Source organism: Camelus ferus, chromosome 21 (genome assembly GCF_009834535.1).
Source record: "Camelus ferus isolate YT-003-E chromosome 21, BCGSAC_Cfer_1.0, whole genome shotgun sequence".
NCBI lineage: Eukaryota > Metazoa > Chordata > Mammalia > Artiodactyla > Camelidae > Camelus > Camelus ferus.
Window position 1 is genome coordinate 18,884,110 of NC_045716.1, and position 18,317 is coordinate 18,902,426.

An 18,317-nucleotide genomic window follows, 5' to 3' on the forward strand; every position below is an offset into this window, starting at 1 on the left:
GGCTCTGGAGTGATGGTAGAGGTTCTCAAGAGTGCAGGCCATTGTCGCTGCCTGCGTAGACGCAGGCTCTTCACATCCTTTAATCCAGGTTCTGGTCCCCCATCCCTCTCTTAAGCACTGCCTTCGGCTTCTGCACTGCGGCTCCTTTAAACCTTCCCAGCCCTTGCCCCGCCCCTGGTCCGCCCCGTCCGAGGCGGGAGCGCGCTGAAAACCCCCGGCCCGGCCCGGGGCGCTCCACTCGCGCTGCAGCCCCCGCCTTGAGTACGCAGCTCTCCCGCCTGCGTGAACCGTGAGTAGGAGGGAGGGGCGGGTGGGGCCAGTGTGCGTGTCGCGGGTCTGGCGGTCGGCTTTGTGCGCGGTCTCTAGACAGCAAGAAGCCGGTGCTTGAGACTTGCTCCAGTGAGCTTGGGGATCAAGGGCTGGGAGGCAAGGGTCCGATGACTGCTCTGCCCCGCCCCGGCTTGTCAGATCTGTCCCTCAGCCCTGACCCGGCATTGTTGAGCGATGAGGTCAGGCAGTGTTGCGAGTGCATAGACGGGGCGTCCGTCCGCAGCAGGGACTCGGGGACTGCGCCCCAGCCGCCTGCTCCAGCTCCGGCTCCTCGCTGGAGTGAGGAAAGGGGGGCATCAGGGATTACCAGGCTGACCCCGAGTGACGGAGCTTACAGGGTCCCGGCGCCCACTCTGGCCAGCTCCTCGCCACCGGGGCTTCCCGCGCGACCCTTCACTTCCTGGTTCCAGGAGCACGTGTGGGTGCTACCTGCCCTGTGCGTCCCCGAGGCAGTCCTTTCTGTTCATCCTCCTGCAGCCTTTTTGGGAGAGGACTCGGGAGTCGCGGGTTGGGACGAGGAGGCTTCGTGCGCAGGTCCCGCAGTGGCCTGGCCTTCCCGGGTTCGGCGGGAGTTGAGGGTCCAGTCGCCTCCAGAAGAGTCTCCGGATCTCGAACATCTGGGAGACTGCAGCCCTGACTGCGCCCCGGGGTGCTCTGCCTGTAGGAGGTGGTATTGGGATAGAATGGCTGCTTTCCAGGCCTCCAGCCCCTACAGGAGCCGATGCCCCCACCCTTTGCCCCCTGCTGCTGGGAAAGTCGGTGGTGGCCGCGGGCGGGCGGGCAGGCGGGCTGCCCAGACCACTGCGTCACCCCAGCGGCGGGCGGTGGGTGACTCATCCCGCAGTAACGGCCCAGGGCGTGGCGGGGGGGGGCGGCTGTGGAGGCCGGACCAGCGGGACCGGAAGTGGACTGCCGCCTTCCCCCGCTCTGCAGGCCTCCTGGAGTCTCCTGGAGCCGACACCGGGGTAGTTCTAGGGGAACCTGGTATTTGTGACTAGAAAGGGTTGGAAGTGAGCATGGACTGGTGTGGAGATCCGGTGTAGGAGGAGACCTGTGGCTCTCCTAGTTTTCTGACTTAGAACACCAGACAGCTCCTTGCCTCCAATTCCCCCATGTGATTTCTCCTTCCTAGTCCACGGGGAAGACTTAAAACTGCAGGGAAGGCCAAGGTAGGGTGGGGCTAGCAAGGCCCTACCCTTCCTATTATTAAGAAATAGTCTTTGTCCAACTGCAATTCTCACCACACCCCCAACACCACAGTCCCTCTTTTGCCCCCTGGGGATTGGCCTCCAATCCTTTCTCCCCCGCCCCATCCCTTCTCTCTCCAGGACTTTGAGGTGTGGGGTTCTCTGGCTCAGAATGTACCTTCTGTTCCCATTTCTCCTAAACTATAACCTTGAGTCTAACTTCTCTACTCGCAAACCTGTAACTTCCCCATCTCTTCCAAATCCCTCCATACCCTTCACGGCTGCTTCCTTGAGGAATCCTTTGCACCTGTCTTTACTGAGAACTGCCAAGAAGGGGCCCCTTTCCCAAGGATCGCACTTCTGTCCCTGGTGCTCGGAGCCTCCTCCCCACTCCTTCTGCGCTGAGTGGACGTTTCTGCCCAGTACCCCCACCCTGCCCCATTCCTGTGTTTGGTACACAGAAGCCATGGCAACAGCCCCCACCATACCCCTCCTCCCCGGTAAGCCTTGTGGCTTCCTGTTTGTGTAACTTCAGCTTTCTCTTCTGCTCACTGACTCTTGATAGTATGGGGGCTGCCCCAAGGCGACCCCTAAATCATGGGTCCCCCACCGTCCTGCTTCTGCCTACTCCCTGTAGCACTTCACTTCAGGGACAAGTACCCCCATTTTGCCCTTTCAGAATAGTCAGTGCCAACTCTGAATTGAGAAGTTCCCCTGTGCCCTCTCTGTACAATGAATGGAGAGTCCCTTTGTCTTCCCAATTGAACTCCCCAGCCAGGAGCCCTCGAATCCTCCCACCCCCACCCCATGTCCGCCTTTTCTTTGGCGGAGGCCTAGGGTGGGGTGAGGTAAGCTTCCAGCCCAGGGTCTGGGTGGGGCTAAGGGCTGGGGTACCTTTTGTGGCTCCTCCCCTTTTCCCAACTATTGTAACCTTGTGAGTGGGGGTGAGGGCTGTTCCCACAGCTGTAGGCAGCTCTGGAGCTTAGGTTACTCACAGCCAACCCACCCCCCAAGTCGTTCAGCTGTCGTTTTCCCTTTGGATCCCCAGCTCTGGACACCTCCCACACAGCTTCCCCCGACCCCAGTAGGCAACTGGCTACCTTCCCTCCTTTAAGGGAGAGCCAGGGTAGGTCCCCTGGATGCCACTCCAGCCCCAGCAGCCACAGCCCCTCGGCGCTGAGCTGCCTGTGGGGGTGGGCTGGCTGGGCCTGGCTGGGCCTGGCTGGGCCGCCTTCTCCCAGAGCTCTGCCTTATGGCTCCAGCACCTCAGGGTCTAGGGCAGTGGCCCCAGAGTGGAGCCGAGACACTGCAGCTGGAGGCTGTGACCTTGCCAGCTGTGTCCAGGCCCCAGAGTCGGGGAGGGGACTTCAACATTCACCCAGAGGTGGGTCTGGGAGGCCGAGTCTGTCCTGCCCATAGGTGACACTGGAGGGGTCACGCCTTGGGCCTGCTCTCCTGGCCTCAGCCTGGTGTCCGGGTTGATCATTCTCCTGTCCTTTCTTTCCCTGGGCCGTAGTGATCCCTGGGCCGCAGGCCACTTGTGTCCCTGCAGACACAGCTCTGAGGCCCAGGTGACCACAGTGACGCTGCTCCCAGAAGTGAGGTCTGGATATTAGGCTGAGAAAAGGGGGCTTACTGGTGGCAGCAGCCTCTGGCCCCCTCTCCTTCCTTCCAAGTCTCCCAACCATGGCCCTGTGGGCCAAGGGTCACAGGCACACGGAGACTGAGTGGCGGCTAGCAGCTGGGGCTGGGCTAAGGGGAGGGAGCCTTGTCTCCCGCTCTCCACAGGCCTCAGCCGCCCCCTGCCCTCCCCTGCCGAGTGTGTGTGTGTGGCCGGTGGTGTGGGTCAAGGCTCAGGCTGACATTTCTTTGGCCCAGCTTTCAGGTCGGGTGTAGTGGGGGTGGGTTGCTCTTAATGAGGTTTAAAAATAACTGATTTATGTGGACGATCTCTGCTGGCAATGTGCAGCTCGATAAGGCCGGTAGGAAGGAGCAGCCCTATTGGAGAGTGGGGGAGGGGCCTGGCCTGAGCCGCACCACCTCTGAGGCCCCTGGGAGCCGGCTGAGAGGTGTGAAGGGGTTTGAGGCAACTGCTGACCCTGTGGCCTGCCCCAGGCCCATTGAGGGGACTGTGGGGTTGTTCAACCTGCTGGGCGGGGGACACAGCGAGCCAGAGTGACTTCATCCCTTAAGTCTGACCTGGCCTAAGGCCAGATATGGCGTGAGGGAGTGTCTCCTTTCCCTCTCCCTGAGCACAGGTGCCTGGCCGGAGGCGGCCCTTTTATGAACAATCAACAGGCTCTAACAGAGCAGAAAGAAAGCCCATCAGGGAGGGGCCAGGGCCAGAAGTGGGGTCCTGTCCCTCCTCTGGTGCTGGCTCCCCCTTGGCAAGGATAGCATTCCCAGGACAGGGCCCTGGGTGCGGGACCTAGGCAGGAGGTGGTGGGTGGGGACAGACTGCCCACAGCAAGGTGCTGCCAACCCAGGCCAGTGGTCAGGAAACAACCCAGTTCTTCCTAACCGAGGTCCTCCAACTAGCCCTCCTGCGTATCTCCCCATCTCTCCCTTTCTTCCCAGGTTTCCCTAAAAATACCCTCCAAGGCTCCTGGATTAGTGCCCTATCCCTGCTGTAACCAATTATCGCAAACTTGGTGACTTAAAGCAACGCACATTTAATATCTTGCAGTTCTAGAGACCCCCGCAGAGGTCTCACTGGCTAAAATCAAGGTATTAGCAGTGCTGCATTCCTTTTGAGCAGCTTAGGGGAGATTTCATTTCCTTGTGTCTTTCAGCTCCTCGAGGCCACCTGCATTGCTTGGTTCACGGCCCGAGACTCTCCAACCTTGACTTCCTTCTCACTTCTCCCTCTCTGACTTGCCTGCCTTCCTCTTTCACTTATAAGGAGCCTTGTTGTGAGCACATTGGGCCCCCTGGGTGACCCAGGGGACTCTCCCTGGTAACTATCTCAAGATCCTTAATTCAATCACATCTGTGAAGTCCCTTTTGCCATATAAAGCAACAGTCATAGGTTCTGGGAATTAGGGCATAGACACCTTTTGGGGCAGGAGGGGAATTATTCTACCTACCACAGCTTCCAGAAAGGAAAGGAGAATATTGGCTGGTTTCTCATGGGAAATTCCTTTTGCCTGCTAAAATCTGTTAAGGGCCTATTCAGACCTACCTCTTCCAGGAAGCCCTCCAGGCTGCTTCTGCCCATACTCCTCTCTGAATTCCTACAACATATGGTCTGACTGTGTAGTTTAATATTTGTCACGTACAACTCTTACCTTTTCATATGTGCATGTGCTTTTACTTTGTCTCTCTGATGGCACTATGGGCAACTTTGGGACCAAGGACTTCTGTCTCTTCCACAATCCCCAGCACGCATCATGGGTGCTCAATGAAAACCCAGTGGCTGATCGAGGGGAGTCTTCTAGCTCCTGGCATAGATTTCCCAAGCTACTCCATATTCTCCCCAAGTCATTCTCCTTCCCAGAGCTGGAAAAAACAGGGCTGGGGTTAGAATGACCAGCTTGCATTTGCTAAAGTTGACCACCCTGAATGAGGGGCTGAGCCCTCAATCCTGGCCTCATTTACCCTACATTCTATTCCAGGGGGGTTCACACTTCATTCTGGTAGTGGAGCTGTTCAAATGAAATCTAATGGGAATTTAGACTATCAATAATACCAGGCTTAGGAGTGGGGGAACCCAGAGATGCCTGCGTGGTCCCTTAACACCTCCCAGAGTTTGAGCAGGGTGACTCTAGCCCATCCAGGGGTCCAGGTGAGATTTCCCTCCTTTGGCAGCTTTTCTCATCCTTGGGGCCCACCCTGGGAATACGGTGTACGTCCCTGTAGGCAGACTCCCGCACCCAACAGGCTGCAGAATGCTAACCACAGGCCTGGTTGTGTCCTCTTTCCAGCTCCCCACAGCCACCACCGCTCTTCAGAATGGCCAACAGGGGACCTGCCTACGGCCTGAGCCGAGAGGTGCAGCAGAAGATTGAGAAACAATACGATGTGGACCTGGAGCAGATCCTGATCCAGTGGATCACCACCCAGTGCCGCAAGGATGTGGGCCGGCCCCAGCCCGGGCGCGAGAACTTCCAGAACTGGCTCAAGGATGGCACGGTGAGAGCTGGGGCGTCTCCAACCGGAAGTGTCTTGAGAGCGGGGCTGGGTCTGGGAGCCCAGGGATTGTCTCAGCTGAAGAACTGAGGGAACCCCTGTCCCAGGTGTTCCTGAGCTGGGTTGTCTTTATCATGCAAAAGGCCCCTGCTTTCCTCCCTCCTGCTGAGGGAGGTGTGAGGGTGCCTCCCCGTATCAGAAGCCCTGGGTGACACGGAGGAGGAGCTCTAAGGGGTGAGCTAGGGGAGGTGTGTTGTAGTCGGTGATCATCCTCCTTCCCAGAGCTGGAAAAAGCATGTTGGAGCAACGCTGGGCTCAGGCAGGGGGCTGGGCTGGAAGGAGCCTGAGGGTCACTCCAGGTAGAGTCAGAGCTGTCTCTGGTGGAAGAGGAACCTCTGGTTCACTTTGTCTGGTGCCGAGGGTGGTGCATTCTGATCTGTGGTGGGCATGGCCTCACCTCTGTACACCTGCTGTCCTCACCCAGGTGCTGTGTGAGCTCATTAACGGACTGTACCCCGAGGGGCAAGGCCCCAGTGAAGAAGATCCAGGCTTCCACCATGGCCTTCAAGCAGATGGAGCAGATCTCCCAGTTCCTGCAGGCTGCCGAGCGCTACGGCATCAACACCACTGACATCTTCCAGACTGTGGACCTCTGGGAAGGTGGGCCAGGCAGGGCGCTGTCCACCAGAGGGCCAGACACTGGGCTGGGCCACCTCTTCCGGGGAGGACGGGCAGGTTTTTGGCACCCTGAGGACAAAGAGTGTTGTGTGTGTGTATGTGTGTGTTATGGAGAAGTTGGTCATGTTGAGGAGCTGGGATGGAGAAGCGTGGGGAGACCAGGACTAAAAGAATTAGGAGCCTGGGCCTGCTGACTTAGTGATAGAGGTGGAGGCCTGGCATCTAGGACCAACGCACCCCCTTTCCCTTCCCAGGAAAGAACATGGCCTGTGTGCAGCGGACCCTGATGAACCTGGGCGGGCTGGCAGTAGCCCGGGACGATGGGCTCTTCTCTGGGGATCCCAACTGGTTTCCCAAGTAGGTGTTGCTAGGGCAGCCCAGGCCCTGCCCATTCCCGCCCCTGGAAAACGCCCTTTACAAAGCACTTCCACATTCCTGTCTCACTGCCCGCAACCTTCCCAGGATGGCCAAGGACTGTTCCTTTTGAGAGATGACGGTGGCTTCAGAGAGCTCAAGGCTCTCTCGGGCAGAGCTGATGCCAGCGCTGGAGCCCACAGAAAGCCTGTGTTCTGTGCAGGGAAGGCATTTACTGGGGCAACCTCCACCCTCCTAACCCGCCCTCCCTTTCCCCCCAGGAAATCCAAGGAGAACCCTCGGAACTTCACGGACAACCAGCTGCAGGAGGGCAAGAATGTGATTGGGTTACAGATGGGGACCAACCGTGGGGCGTCTCAGGCAGGCATGACCGGCTACGGGATGCCACGCCAGATCCTCTGATCCCGCCCGCAGCCCTGCCCCTGCCCGCCGTGAATGGTTAATATATATATATTTTTTTTTAGCAGTGACATTCCCCAAGAGCCCCAGAGCTCTAACGCTCCCCTCTGCCAGGGTGGGGGCCTGGCCTGTCTCCTCTGAGGGGGGAGGCGATCGTGGCCTCCCCACTGTGCTTACTAATACATTCCCTTCTCCAAAACCACCGAAACTGGACCAACTGGCCTCTTTTCCCCCTGGGACCAAAATTGATTTGGGAGGGGGTGTTCACCCCCCTCGCCCTGACATACCTCTTCTCTGTCCTCTGTCCTGTCCTCCCCCTAAGCTCAGTGCCCTAATCCATTCCTTGGCTGGAAGGGGGTGGGGGATCAGGGGTGCTGCCCGATGACCTTCTTGCCACAACTCTGCCTCACCCGCAGCTGTGGCTGCAGGGACTTAGTTGACGGGGAGGGGCCTGTGGCGGCTGCCACCCTGGCCCCAGCTGGACTACACTCACCACGCTTCTGAGGCAGCCTGCCCTGGCAGAGGCCCTCTGGCTTCTCATGTTCCATTCCTCTTGCTGTGGCTAAGGGGTGGGGGTGAGGGCTGCCCACCATGGGCTGGGGCTTAAAGAATCTGAATTTGCTGATTTAAATAAAGCATCTCTGTCTTTTTTTGGATGGACTCTGGCTGTGTCTGGGGCCACAGGGCCCACTGTTGGGAAGGGAGGAATGTAGAGGAAGTGCAGGGACTGGTTCTGGGAAAGAGGGCTTTGAGTTGGAAGGTTGCAGGCACCTCCCCATCTTCGATTTCCTTCCCATCCTTTCTCTCTCTTGGTTTATTTTTACTTATTTTTTGGTTGGGGGAGGTAATTAGGTTTATTTATTTATGTTTAGAGGAGGTACTGGGGATTGAACCCAGGACCCTGTGCATGCTAAGCATGTGCTCTACCACTTGAGCTGTATCCTCTCCTCTTCTCTCTTGGTTTGGGTGAGGGTAGGTTGGGGTTGAGAAGAGACAGGCCCTCACAGCTGCCCTGGGGCTAGAAGCCATGATGGCAGGATGTGTGGTCAGTGTCCACAGGGAGATGGGGCCCTCGCCTACCCACATGCTCCTCCCAGCCAGAAGAGCTCCCAGCCACTGCACAGGGTGGGGCTGGTTGTCCATACAGCCCTGAGTCCTGGCAAGTCTCTGGGTGGGAGGCCTCTCTGGCAGGTGTGGAGCAAGGTGGCCTCTGTTGGAGCTGGCCAGACCACCTCAGAGGCCAAAGGCCAGCGCTTATGGTGAGGAACTGGTGAGCTGGGGAGCGAGCAGAAAAGAGCTGGTAGTGATGGCTGGAGGGGAGGAAGACTTGTTGACCATCCCAGGCACTTGCAAGCTGCCTGCTGGCAAGAGCCTAGCCGTTCTTCTAGGTGAGTGGTCTTGGACCAAAATAATTTTGGGGTCAGGTTGTCCTGCGCTCCTAACCCCGAACAAGACATTCATGCTCCACCTGGAGTTTCCAACCCCATGGCCTCCCCATCAGACCCTGTGTCTTCCTAGAAACCCTAGGCCAGCCCTCACTTCAGCTCCCACCCCCATCAGCCAGCCGCAGGGCCTGGCCTCCATTGTCTTTCTCCCCCTTTCTACTTCAGGGCATCTGTTTCCCTAGGAGGGGAAAGCCGCAGCATTGTGCCTGAGGGTGACAGATTGTGCAGTTGTGGATAGCCAGAGAGCTTTCATTCTTCTTCCTCCCATCCCTCTGTGGCTCCCTCTGCCGAGACACACCTACTGCGTGTCAGGCCCCAGGCCTGTGCTGTCCATTAGCCTTGAGCTCAGCGGCTCCCGCCCCATCTAAGCCCCACACCACAGGCGAGATGATATTTGCTTGCTTGCTGTACTGCCTTGGGCTGTGGCACAGATAAGATAGGCTGCGGCCTATGTGCAAATTCCCAGGGGTTTAGCTGACACTCCACCCCTTTATCTCTGCCTGGAAGGCTTCTGGAATGCCAGTAAGGGAGAGTGATGTCACTGCAGAGACAACATTGAATTTACTGATATTTAAACTAAGAAAAAAACCCATTCGCACCCTTCTCTGGTTTAACTATTCATAGCTATAGAATATTGGCTGCGCGCCTCAGGACTTTCTGAGACTAGCCTGCCAGAGCCAAGGCAGAGCCGCTGCCTTCTCCGGGCGGGTTCCCACTGTGGCTCATGAGGTGGATGGTACTGCATTATGTCCCTCATTTTGTTTCCAGATTTTTGCCGAAATAGCCTCCATACCCCGCTTACTGAATTGAGACTCGAGGACAGAGTTTTGGATGAAGTAGAAAAGGCAGCTTTATTTATTTGCCAGGCAAAGGAGGTCACATGGGCTAATGCCTCTAGGACAGTGAGCCATCTTCGTGGCTGCAGCCATCACCACTGTGAGGCACCTCCGTGTCTCCCCTCAGTCCATCTCGCTGCAGGTTCAGCTAAAGGGCCTCCACTGACACCTCAATATTTGGTTTTGTTGTCTGTCTGCTTTGTAGCATTTTGTTCCATCTGAGGTCACAGTTGCGTCCCTACTTTGGCCCCTCGCATCTCCCCTGGCCCTCCCTCGGGCCCTGGAGCCCGGAATGGATCCCAGCCCTGGGATTAGAGTGGCACCACGTCTCCTGCCATCTAGCAACTCATTCCCCACACTGGTGTGTCCTGACCCTCTGTGCCTGCGGGACAGTTCCTGCTGCCCCAAACAACCTCCCTTTCAAGGGATCACCATGGCTCACTCCTCTCTCTCCTTCAGGTCTTTGTTCAAATGTCACTTCCCAAGTATGGCCTTCCCTGGCCACTCCATTTAAAACTGCACACTCCACCCTCAGTCTGCACCCCATCCTCCTCCCCTGCTTTCTCCTATCACCACCTGATACTCAATATATTTTACTTTTTTATTTTCTGTCTCCACCCATAGAATGTACACTCTGTAAGGGCAGGCGTGTGTTGGTTTTGTTGATGTAGAGTAATGCCTGGAATGTTGTAGGTGCTGGATAAATATTTGTTGAATGAAAGAATGAATGAATGAACAAATGTCACACTACCCTCACTCTCCCAAATCCCCTTGCCTGGTGCCCAGCCAGCCCAAGTTCTCAGCGACCCAGTCTGTCATTGGATCTGAGATGGAACCAGCTGTCTGTCAGTTTCCAATGCTCCTCATTGTTCATTTCCAAAAGGTAAAAACCTGAGAAGCCAGTTCTCCCTACAACAGAACGGAGGTTGGGAAGGGAGTGGAGAGTGGTTTGTGTGCTCTGGGCAAATTGAAGGTGCATTGAATATTTGGCAGAAAAAATGGGAGGCCAGGAGGAGGAGATAGGAGCCAACTTTGGTTCATTTACTCCTTGCCTTCAAACTTGAAGCAGAAAATCACTGTGGAGGTAAAGGGAAAGTAGGCTTGGCCCGTGGTGGTTACTGGGAAGGAGAGTTGGAGAAGAAAGGCAGAGAGGAAGAGGAGGAGGAGCAGGAGAGGGGCGGGAGGAGGTGGGGGAGAAGGAAGAGGGCTTCAGAGTGTGGCTCAGTTCTGTGCCATCTATTTCTGTGCACTGTGCACACTCAGGTGTATGAGAACTTCCAGGACCAGGGCTCAGGGCGTGCAGGTTGGAGGAGATGAATCTGTGACTGTGCGTGGAGGCTGCCTTTGTGTATGTGTTTACCAAGAACTGAGGACTGTGGGTGCAGAGAGGTGTGTGTCCGGTGTGTGTAGGCAGAGCGTAAGTGTCTGAGCATTTGTACATGGCCCCATGGAGAACAGTATGTCCGTTCCTCCTGTGCAGCCCAGGGAGGCATTTGAGAGCTTGGCAGAGGGCCCACGGAGCCGTGGAACAGGGAAAGGGCTGGACAGGAGGCCCCAGGGAGGGAACAATACAGGGCCTGGGATTAAATTTGTTGAAGAGAAGGCTAAAGGGTAAATTAATGACTGTCTCCTTGCAAAGAAACAAGAGTTAGTCCCAGTGGCTAGGGAGGTAGATTAAAAGAAAATGCACTGAAGTTGCACCTAGGGAAATTTAGGTCAGACGAGGAAAAATGATCCTCTTGACTCTGAGGCATTATTAGCCTCTGGACTCTCTTAAGGGTCAAGAGGAATGTCTTTCAATAATAGGACAAATCTCATCTTCTTAATGTGGAAAATGGGCAATTCTGCCTGGGAACACTCATACACACACCCATTTTTTCTTTCATGTATTCATTCATTCAACAATTATCGGGGTTCTCCCTGCCAGGCCTTAGGGGGGACATGAAGGTTATTAATACATGATCTCTTTGCTCCAAAAGTGCATAGTCCTGTAGGGGAGATGAAGTATGGATAGGAGCCATGATAATTCAGGAAGCCAGTGATAGGTGCCTTTGGAGAAACGCAAATAGGACTCTTCGGGAAGATCACTCACCAACCTCCTGCAGCCCCAGATCATTTCTGGAGTAGAGGCTGGTGGTGATGTCATGGTGAGCTGAGGCTGCATATCTCAGGGATCCTCTCCACACACACCCCTACCCCAGTCTGCCCAGGGGAGTGGGGCTGCTGGCTGGTGAGGGTGGGGGATGCCCCTCTGGGAAAAGGAGCAGTCATTGGCTCTGTGGTCAGAGGTCAAATTTCAGTGGGGGTGGAGGGGCTACTCTTTTCCTGCCTGGAGTGGGGGTGGGCAAAGAGGCCTGAGTCAGGGTGAGAACCAGGGATTGGGTGGGGACAGATCAACATCACTGGTGGATGGTGAGTGGAGAGGGACCATACGAACATTTCCCTAGACACTGGGGCTGTCACATCATCTCACCCCACTGTTGGTAGGGCCTGAATTTTGAGTTGTGTTTCTATTAGAGAAACGTGGCTCAGTGTGCAGCTGAACCATCACGGAGATGGTGATGATGGTGATGTTGACAATTCACTACCATGTTTCTGCTAGTCCCTGTGCTAAGAACTTTACCTGTATTTTGTATTTATTCTCTATTTCAAAAAATATTTGTTTAGCACCTGTTCCAGGTGAGGCATCTACTGGGTGCTAGGGGATACAGCAGTCAACAAGGCAAATATAGTCTGTTTCCTCCTGGGAGGAGCTAGAAGGACAGAGAGCCAATTGTAGTATCATGTGACTTGTGGCCACGCTAAAGGGAGTCTAGATGAAAACCCTCAGGAGGGGACTTGGCCCAGCCTTGTTGGGGGGGTGCTTAGTGGCATCAGTGAAGATTTCTGAGAGATAGTGAGGTCTGCACTGAGAGTTTAAGGATAATTAGAAACATGAGGGAGAGGCCAGTGGTGGCGAGGAGGACAGTGCTCTCGGCAGCGGTGTGGCATGGGCTGGAGGTGGGGATGTGTAGGGCTGAACGGTAGAACTGGGTGTGTTTAGAGGCGGGAGGGGTGGGTCTGAGAAACACACATCATCAGAGGGGCTTCAATGTCGAATGAAAAATTTAAGACCTTTCATTAAGGACAGAGGGAGCCACAGAAGGATTTTAAGTAGGGTGATGAAGAGATGAGAGTTGAGTTTTAATTTAGATAATTTCCTTAGGCTGCAGGGTAGAGAATGGTCCAGGTTTGGAGAAGACAGATGAGAGAGGCAGGATGACTCCAGGAGGTTACTGCTGTAGTCCAGGCGGAAGTGAGAGCGGCCTGGGGAAGGAGGGCCAACGGGGTTGGAAATAAGACACTGGATTTCAAAATTGCTCAGTACTCTGTGCAGAGGGAAAAAGGGGGAGAGGGACCCAGAAAGACTGGCTTCTGGCTTCAGCAATTAAGCAAACGGTATCTGTCGATGGGATGGAAATCCAGGAGAAAGGGGCTTAACCGCCACCACAAAACAGTATTCCCTCCCATTGTACAGATGAGGAAATTGAGGCTAAGAGAGCAAAAGTAACTTACAGAACCCAGCAGGTGGCTGAACTGGGATTTAACCTTCTGGCAGAAGAAGTCTAAGCTAATTGCTCCCCACATTGTGGAGCTCCCCGGCTTGATGGTTGACCCCAGGGCAGGGTGCAGCTTGCAGCCAGCATGAACTGTGGTTTTTCAGTGGGTAGAGGCCAGGGCCACAGAGAGGAAGAGAGAGGTCAGGCCTGAGAAGAGATACAGGAAGTTCAACTCTACAGCAGCCACCTGCTCCCTTACACCAAGGCAAATGGAGGTCTGGCAGCTCCAGAAAGGAACTGGTGGTGTGACCCTGAGGTCCAGCCCCTGATCTTCCAACTTGGGGTTTCTGTCCTCAAGGCTCCTGGACCTTTTTGAAGACCCCCTGACAGCCCAACATCTCCCTCCAGCAATAAAAGCTACCACAACCACCAGGACGATATCTGAGAGGTATACTTTCAAGGCACTTCCAAATCTATTAATTCCAGGGAGACTTGTCACCTCTTGGGAAGACTTGAATATTTTTACACCCTTTGGAGAGAAGAGAGAAATGGAAACCTAGAGACTGGAAGTGATGGGCCAGGGCTCCAGGGTTCTTGAGAGCAGAAATCAAACCTTATTTGTCTTCATATGGCTCATGGTTCTCAGAACAGTAGTACTAGACCCAGAAGGGACTCAGCCAAGTTCATGGTTTTGAATTGGTTCTACATGTACTAGAATCCCGGTCTCTGGTTGTTCACTGCATGTTCAAAATGTCCATGTCAAGCAGCCCTGGAGATGGGGCTGTCTGAAGACTCTAGCAGACATAGGATGGTTGGGATGCCTCAAGCCCCATCCTGTATCTTCCCCCAACTCTGCCACCCTTCAAGTGACATCCTCAGACTGCCAGCATTGGAATCACCTGGGCTGCTGGTTTGAAATACAGATTCTGTTAGTCCTACTAGACTCATTAGGCTGGAAGTCTGTGGTGGAGGTGCCGGGGACAGTGCCTTGAATTTGCATTTGAAACTGGCGTCTCCCATATTTTTTAGGCAGCGCTGTCCTCAGAGATTCAGAGAGAAGTTTCTCCAACAAGAAAATTGAGGTCTGAGCAAGTCCTGGCTGATGCCTTGAATGGGAGTTGTCCCCACCCCCTCCCTGCACTGTTTGGTGACTGTGGCTGGGTTGCCAAGGGAACCAGGCTGTGTAACTTCCTGGCTTTGGCGGTTTTCCCCTTCTTGGCCTTATCTCAGCATCCGCCACCCAGTCCAGGGCCCGTGCGGGTCACGTAGGAGGGGAAGCTTGTGCCAGGCGTGTGGAGGCATGTCCAGGGCACCAGGGCAATGCTGGCCCAAGGACCTGGGGCGAGCAGGAGGGTGGAGATGAGGTTTTGAAGAAGGTGGAGAGGCTGCAGATTTGTTAATGTCTTTCTCCTTGGCCTGAGGTTATCTGCCCAGTAGGAGTGTGGCCAGGTAGAGGGGTTGCAGGGATGACGTAGTATGGGGTTCTCTCTGCCACTTCTCTGGAGCTGCAGCATTCATGCACTGCTCCCCCCTCTCTAGGGGGTTTGGGGGGGAAAGTTATGTGCTAATATCAGAAGGTGATTTTGCCCTCCTGGTCTGTGCCCTCTCCTTCCCTCCCTCCTGCTCTAGACCCAGGGCCTCCAGCCAAACGCAGGCAGCATCTAGCAGTCCCTACTTCCACTCCCACCCTAACCTTCTTCCTCCCCCTCTTTCCCTCCACCCCTGCTCTTCCCCTGGAGCTCACAGTCTTTCTCCTTGGCCTTGAATTTCTTCTTGCTCCTCAAATTCTCCTCCCCTACCTGATCTCTCAGGCTGTAGCAGGAAGACCCTTCAATTTTTAAGAACAAGCAAGCAAGAGAGTTTTGAAAGAAGCAGGCAGGCAGCAAATTCCTGGAGTAAAATAATTCATGCATTTAAGTATTTATTTATGTTTTAAGCCATCCTTTGTTTTAGAAAGACTTGAGGCAATTTTGAGAGTTCAAGTATTCCAGGAAGAGGGGGTCGGGTCGTGAAATAGCCTCTCAGGCATCCTTGCAACTGAAAGGATTTACAGTCTGATTCCTGGTCGTGTTTATACTACACTGAGGACAAAGACATTCCCCCCACCCCATAATATCCCCCTGCTCAGCGGAAAGGAAGAGGGAAGAGAACCACCAGGCACTATGCAAACTGATTTCTGAGCCTGGTCTGCTTTTCACAGCACCTCTCTTTTGGGCTATTACCCATTTCACAGATGAGGATATAAGGCCAGGTGGTTAGGCAGGTTACTGATGGTCTCTCAGCTGTAAGTGGCTGAGCCAGGAGTCAAACTCTGCTGGTCCGACTCCAAAATCAGTCACTACTTTCTTTTTCGCTATGCTGTCTTAGGAGCACAAGCAACTCACAAAAGAACTCCTTCCAGGCTGTCCTCCTCGATAGAATTGTGGGCTAGCTACCAGCCTAGGAAATGGTGCTTTACTGAGACCTGAACAGGCATCTTAGGGTTCCTGTCACCGGCAGGTGTCCCCCCTTAAGATGGGAGCGGAAGCTGCTTTGTAGAGGCAAGTCCAGAGGAAGGATGTTGGGGGTCTCTATCCTGGGGAACTGCCAGGCTGAGCGTAGCAAAGGAGTTTGGAGGAAACATGAGTGCCGTAGACCACCGCCAACCAACATCTCCATGAGCTTAACGCCCTCTTCTACAGGAACGTGGAAGCCCCATCTCTTTTGCCTATAAACACAAAATGCCGCAAGCCCTATCAGTAAACAGAGAATGCTGTGGCCATCAAGTCATCGGCTGCTACTGCCAACTCAGGATGCAGACAAGCAGGCTGCCTGGCCTCTGAGCCACCCCTAACTGAGGGGACTCAGAGTGTGAAAGGACAGATACTGGCCCTGGATAGCTAGGTGCTTGTCAAAGGAATGATTTCTATGAGCCCAGACATTTGCTCCCTCCCATACATAGAAAAAGGCTAAATTCTTTAACTTGAGATGTCTAGTTTTCTTTAGTTAATGCTAATCTTTTAATGTTCTGACTACCTGGTCTTAATTGTAAAACTCCTATATATCCTGGCTTGTCCCCTACCTTTTCAGAACAGTCCCTCAGAGCAATCTGGGAGGCTCTCATCCCAGGCTTGAAGGGGTTTGAGACCTCAAAAATGTCCGCTGAATACAACTCTCAACTTTTAGGCTGTGCATTTATTTCAGTCGACATGCGCATTGTACACATGTGGCCCTGCTACCCCCAGTCCACACCCAGACCCAGCACCTCTGATCCCTGTGAGAGAAAGAGAGAGAGAGAGAGAGAGAGAGAGAGAGAGAGAGAGAGAGGAGAGATAGACAGAGTGAGTGAGAGATAGGGAATCAGCCTCCTTTCTCACTGCTCTTAGACGGAGACACGCTCTATTGAGAGGCCAGACTTTTCATATTAACCAAATGGCTCCTCTGGGTCCAGTCTCCCAGGCTCCTCCCATTTAAATGTGCTTATTCATCTCAGAGTCAAAATTCCTAACCCTTCTGCCTCAGCCAGTGTGGGGAGCATCTCAGGAGAACAGCGGGGTGGGGCCTGCCTGACCCAGCGCCTGGGAAGGCCTCAAAGCCCAGAGGGGTGAGGAGGAGCTGTGGGACCCAGCGCAGCCCCCGGCGCCCTGCTCCCAGGCACCCAGCACCTCTCCTGGCTCTGGGCTCCTAGCCCCCGGCCAGCAATCCAGGGGGTTTACTCGGAGACTTCTCTGGGAGTGGCGACTCTGTAGGAAGGGTCAGGCAGCCAGAGGTGGGGTTAGGGCTGGGCAGAGAATCCGGATCTGCCCTCTTCCTCCGGCGGCTGCAGCCTCTTAAACCTCTATTGTTCTCATCCCTCCGCTTGCTGGGCACTGAGAGGGCTGAACATGGGGCAGAGCTGAGGAGGAGGGTGAAATGAGAGCTTGGGCTTTGGGGTAGAAGGAAGACCCCAAAGATGCACAGCAAGTAGAAAAGAGAGGAAGAAAAGGAAGGGCACTGCGGAGAATGTGGAAGAGGACGGTGAGGGCAGGAGAGGGCGGAGCGCAGCTGAGATCCGGAGGTGAGAGCAGGGGCACCGCCCCAGCCCCATCAGGACACGTCTGAGCATCTGAGCCAAGTTCTAATGCGAAGGGAAAGGTTGCCTCCCTACTTATCAGGGGTGGAACTGAGTTTTGTGAGGCCTGAAGCTTATAGAATTTTGGAATCCCTGTTTAAGAAAAACAGTACAAAATTAGCTACAGGAGTAAATATTTATTTAGAATAATGGCACAACAAATTATACGTTTAAAAAATCTGGCAAATACTATAAACATCATAACATCTGGAAGAATAACAAGACTTGTATGAATTCACTGCCTGAAACAACTCTAAAATAGTTTTTTTTTAATTTTTATTGAAATATAGTGGATTTACAATGTTAGTTTCATGTGTACAGCAATGCAATTCAGTTACACATATACCTACATATATATAGTTTAGATTCTTTTCCATTACAGCTTATTACAAGAAATTGAATAGTTCCCTGTACTATACAGTAGGCCCTTGTTTATCTGTTTTTTTTTTTTTTATTTAGTGGTGTGTATCTATTAATCCCAAACTAATCCATTACCCATCTTCCCCTTCCTGGTAAACACAGTTTGTTTTTTATGTCTGTGAGTCTATTTCTGGTTTGTAAATAAAACCTAAAATAATTTTTACCCTTATCTTTTTTGCCTGCTTATTCTTTGTCTCTTCACACAACAGTGATTTTATGATATTACTTTATATAAAGAGAATAGAGCAATAATTCAGTTTTTCTGCTGGCATGATTTTGATCAAATACTTTTATTATTGATAGATTAGAATATTTCTTTCATTTCAGTTTCCTGGTAAAGTCATATAAACTTTTTGATTGCTGTCAAATTTGGGAAATCTGGGAAGATTCTTTCTTATATAAGTTGAAGGATTTCAGGACATTGTTCAGAAATTAATCTAAAGTATTCTTTGAGTTGATGTTACTCATTGACCAGATTGTCATAGGTCCTCATTTTAATGTATTAATGTGAGTTTCAAGCAATCTCCACCAATGTCAGTGTTTTATGTCAAATCAATAAGAAATTTAATATTTTCCTAATATGTTGATATGATTTTCTTCCCCCTTGTTAATTGGATCATTACATAATCTAAGTCCTTGTTTATTCAGCTCAAAATTTATTTAGTCCTCTTATTGAATTACATTTTTTGGTAATCTGAAATTTTTCGTTTCAATTTGCTTCTCAATTTCCAAATAATTTCTACTAATTTCATGGTTCATTTTTATTACTTTTGTTTCATGAACCCATTCATTTCTTTTATGGAGATATAATTGACATATAACATGATATTAGTTTCAGGTGTACAACTCAATGATTCAACATTTGGGTATATTATGAAGTGATCACCACT

The 18,317-nt window shown here is 53.0% G+C and overlaps 2 protein-coding genes and 1 long non-coding RNA gene across 3 annotated transcripts in view; 2 read left to right on the plus strand and 1 right to left on the minus strand.

Moving 5' to 3' along the window:
- Nucleotides 1-7,749, plus strand: TAGLN2 (transgelin 2). Its single transcript, XM_032463946.1, is given in 6 exon segments — nucleotides 1-289; nucleotides 5,441-5,648; nucleotides 6,130-6,171; nucleotides 6,173-6,305; nucleotides 6,578-6,680; nucleotides 6,959-7,749. Coding segments are annotated over 5 exon segments (600 nt in total). The 5' UTR covers nucleotides 1-289; nucleotides 5,441-5,468; the 3' UTR covers nucleotides 7,101-7,749.
- LOC116658691 overlaps nucleotides 5,544-18,317 on the minus strand; it is a 24,150-nt gene continuing 11,376 nt past the window's right edge. The window contains exons 3-4 of the long non-coding RNA XR_004313951.1: nucleotides 10,909-10,918; nucleotides 5,544-5,680 (exon numbers count right to left, since the gene is read on the minus strand). This is a non-coding gene — a long non-coding RNA (uncharacterized LOC116658691). The remainder of the gene's footprint in view (nucleotides 5,681-10,908; nucleotides 10,919-18,317) is intronic.
- CFAP45 (cilia and flagella associated protein 45) overlaps nucleotides 7,904-18,317 on the plus strand; it is a 39,214-nt gene continuing 28,800 nt past the window's right edge. Inside the window, exon 1 of the mRNA XM_032463945.1 lies at nucleotides 7,904-16,953. The gene's annotated coding sequence lies outside the window, so the exon portion shown is untranslated. The remainder of the gene's footprint in view (nucleotides 16,954-18,317) is intronic.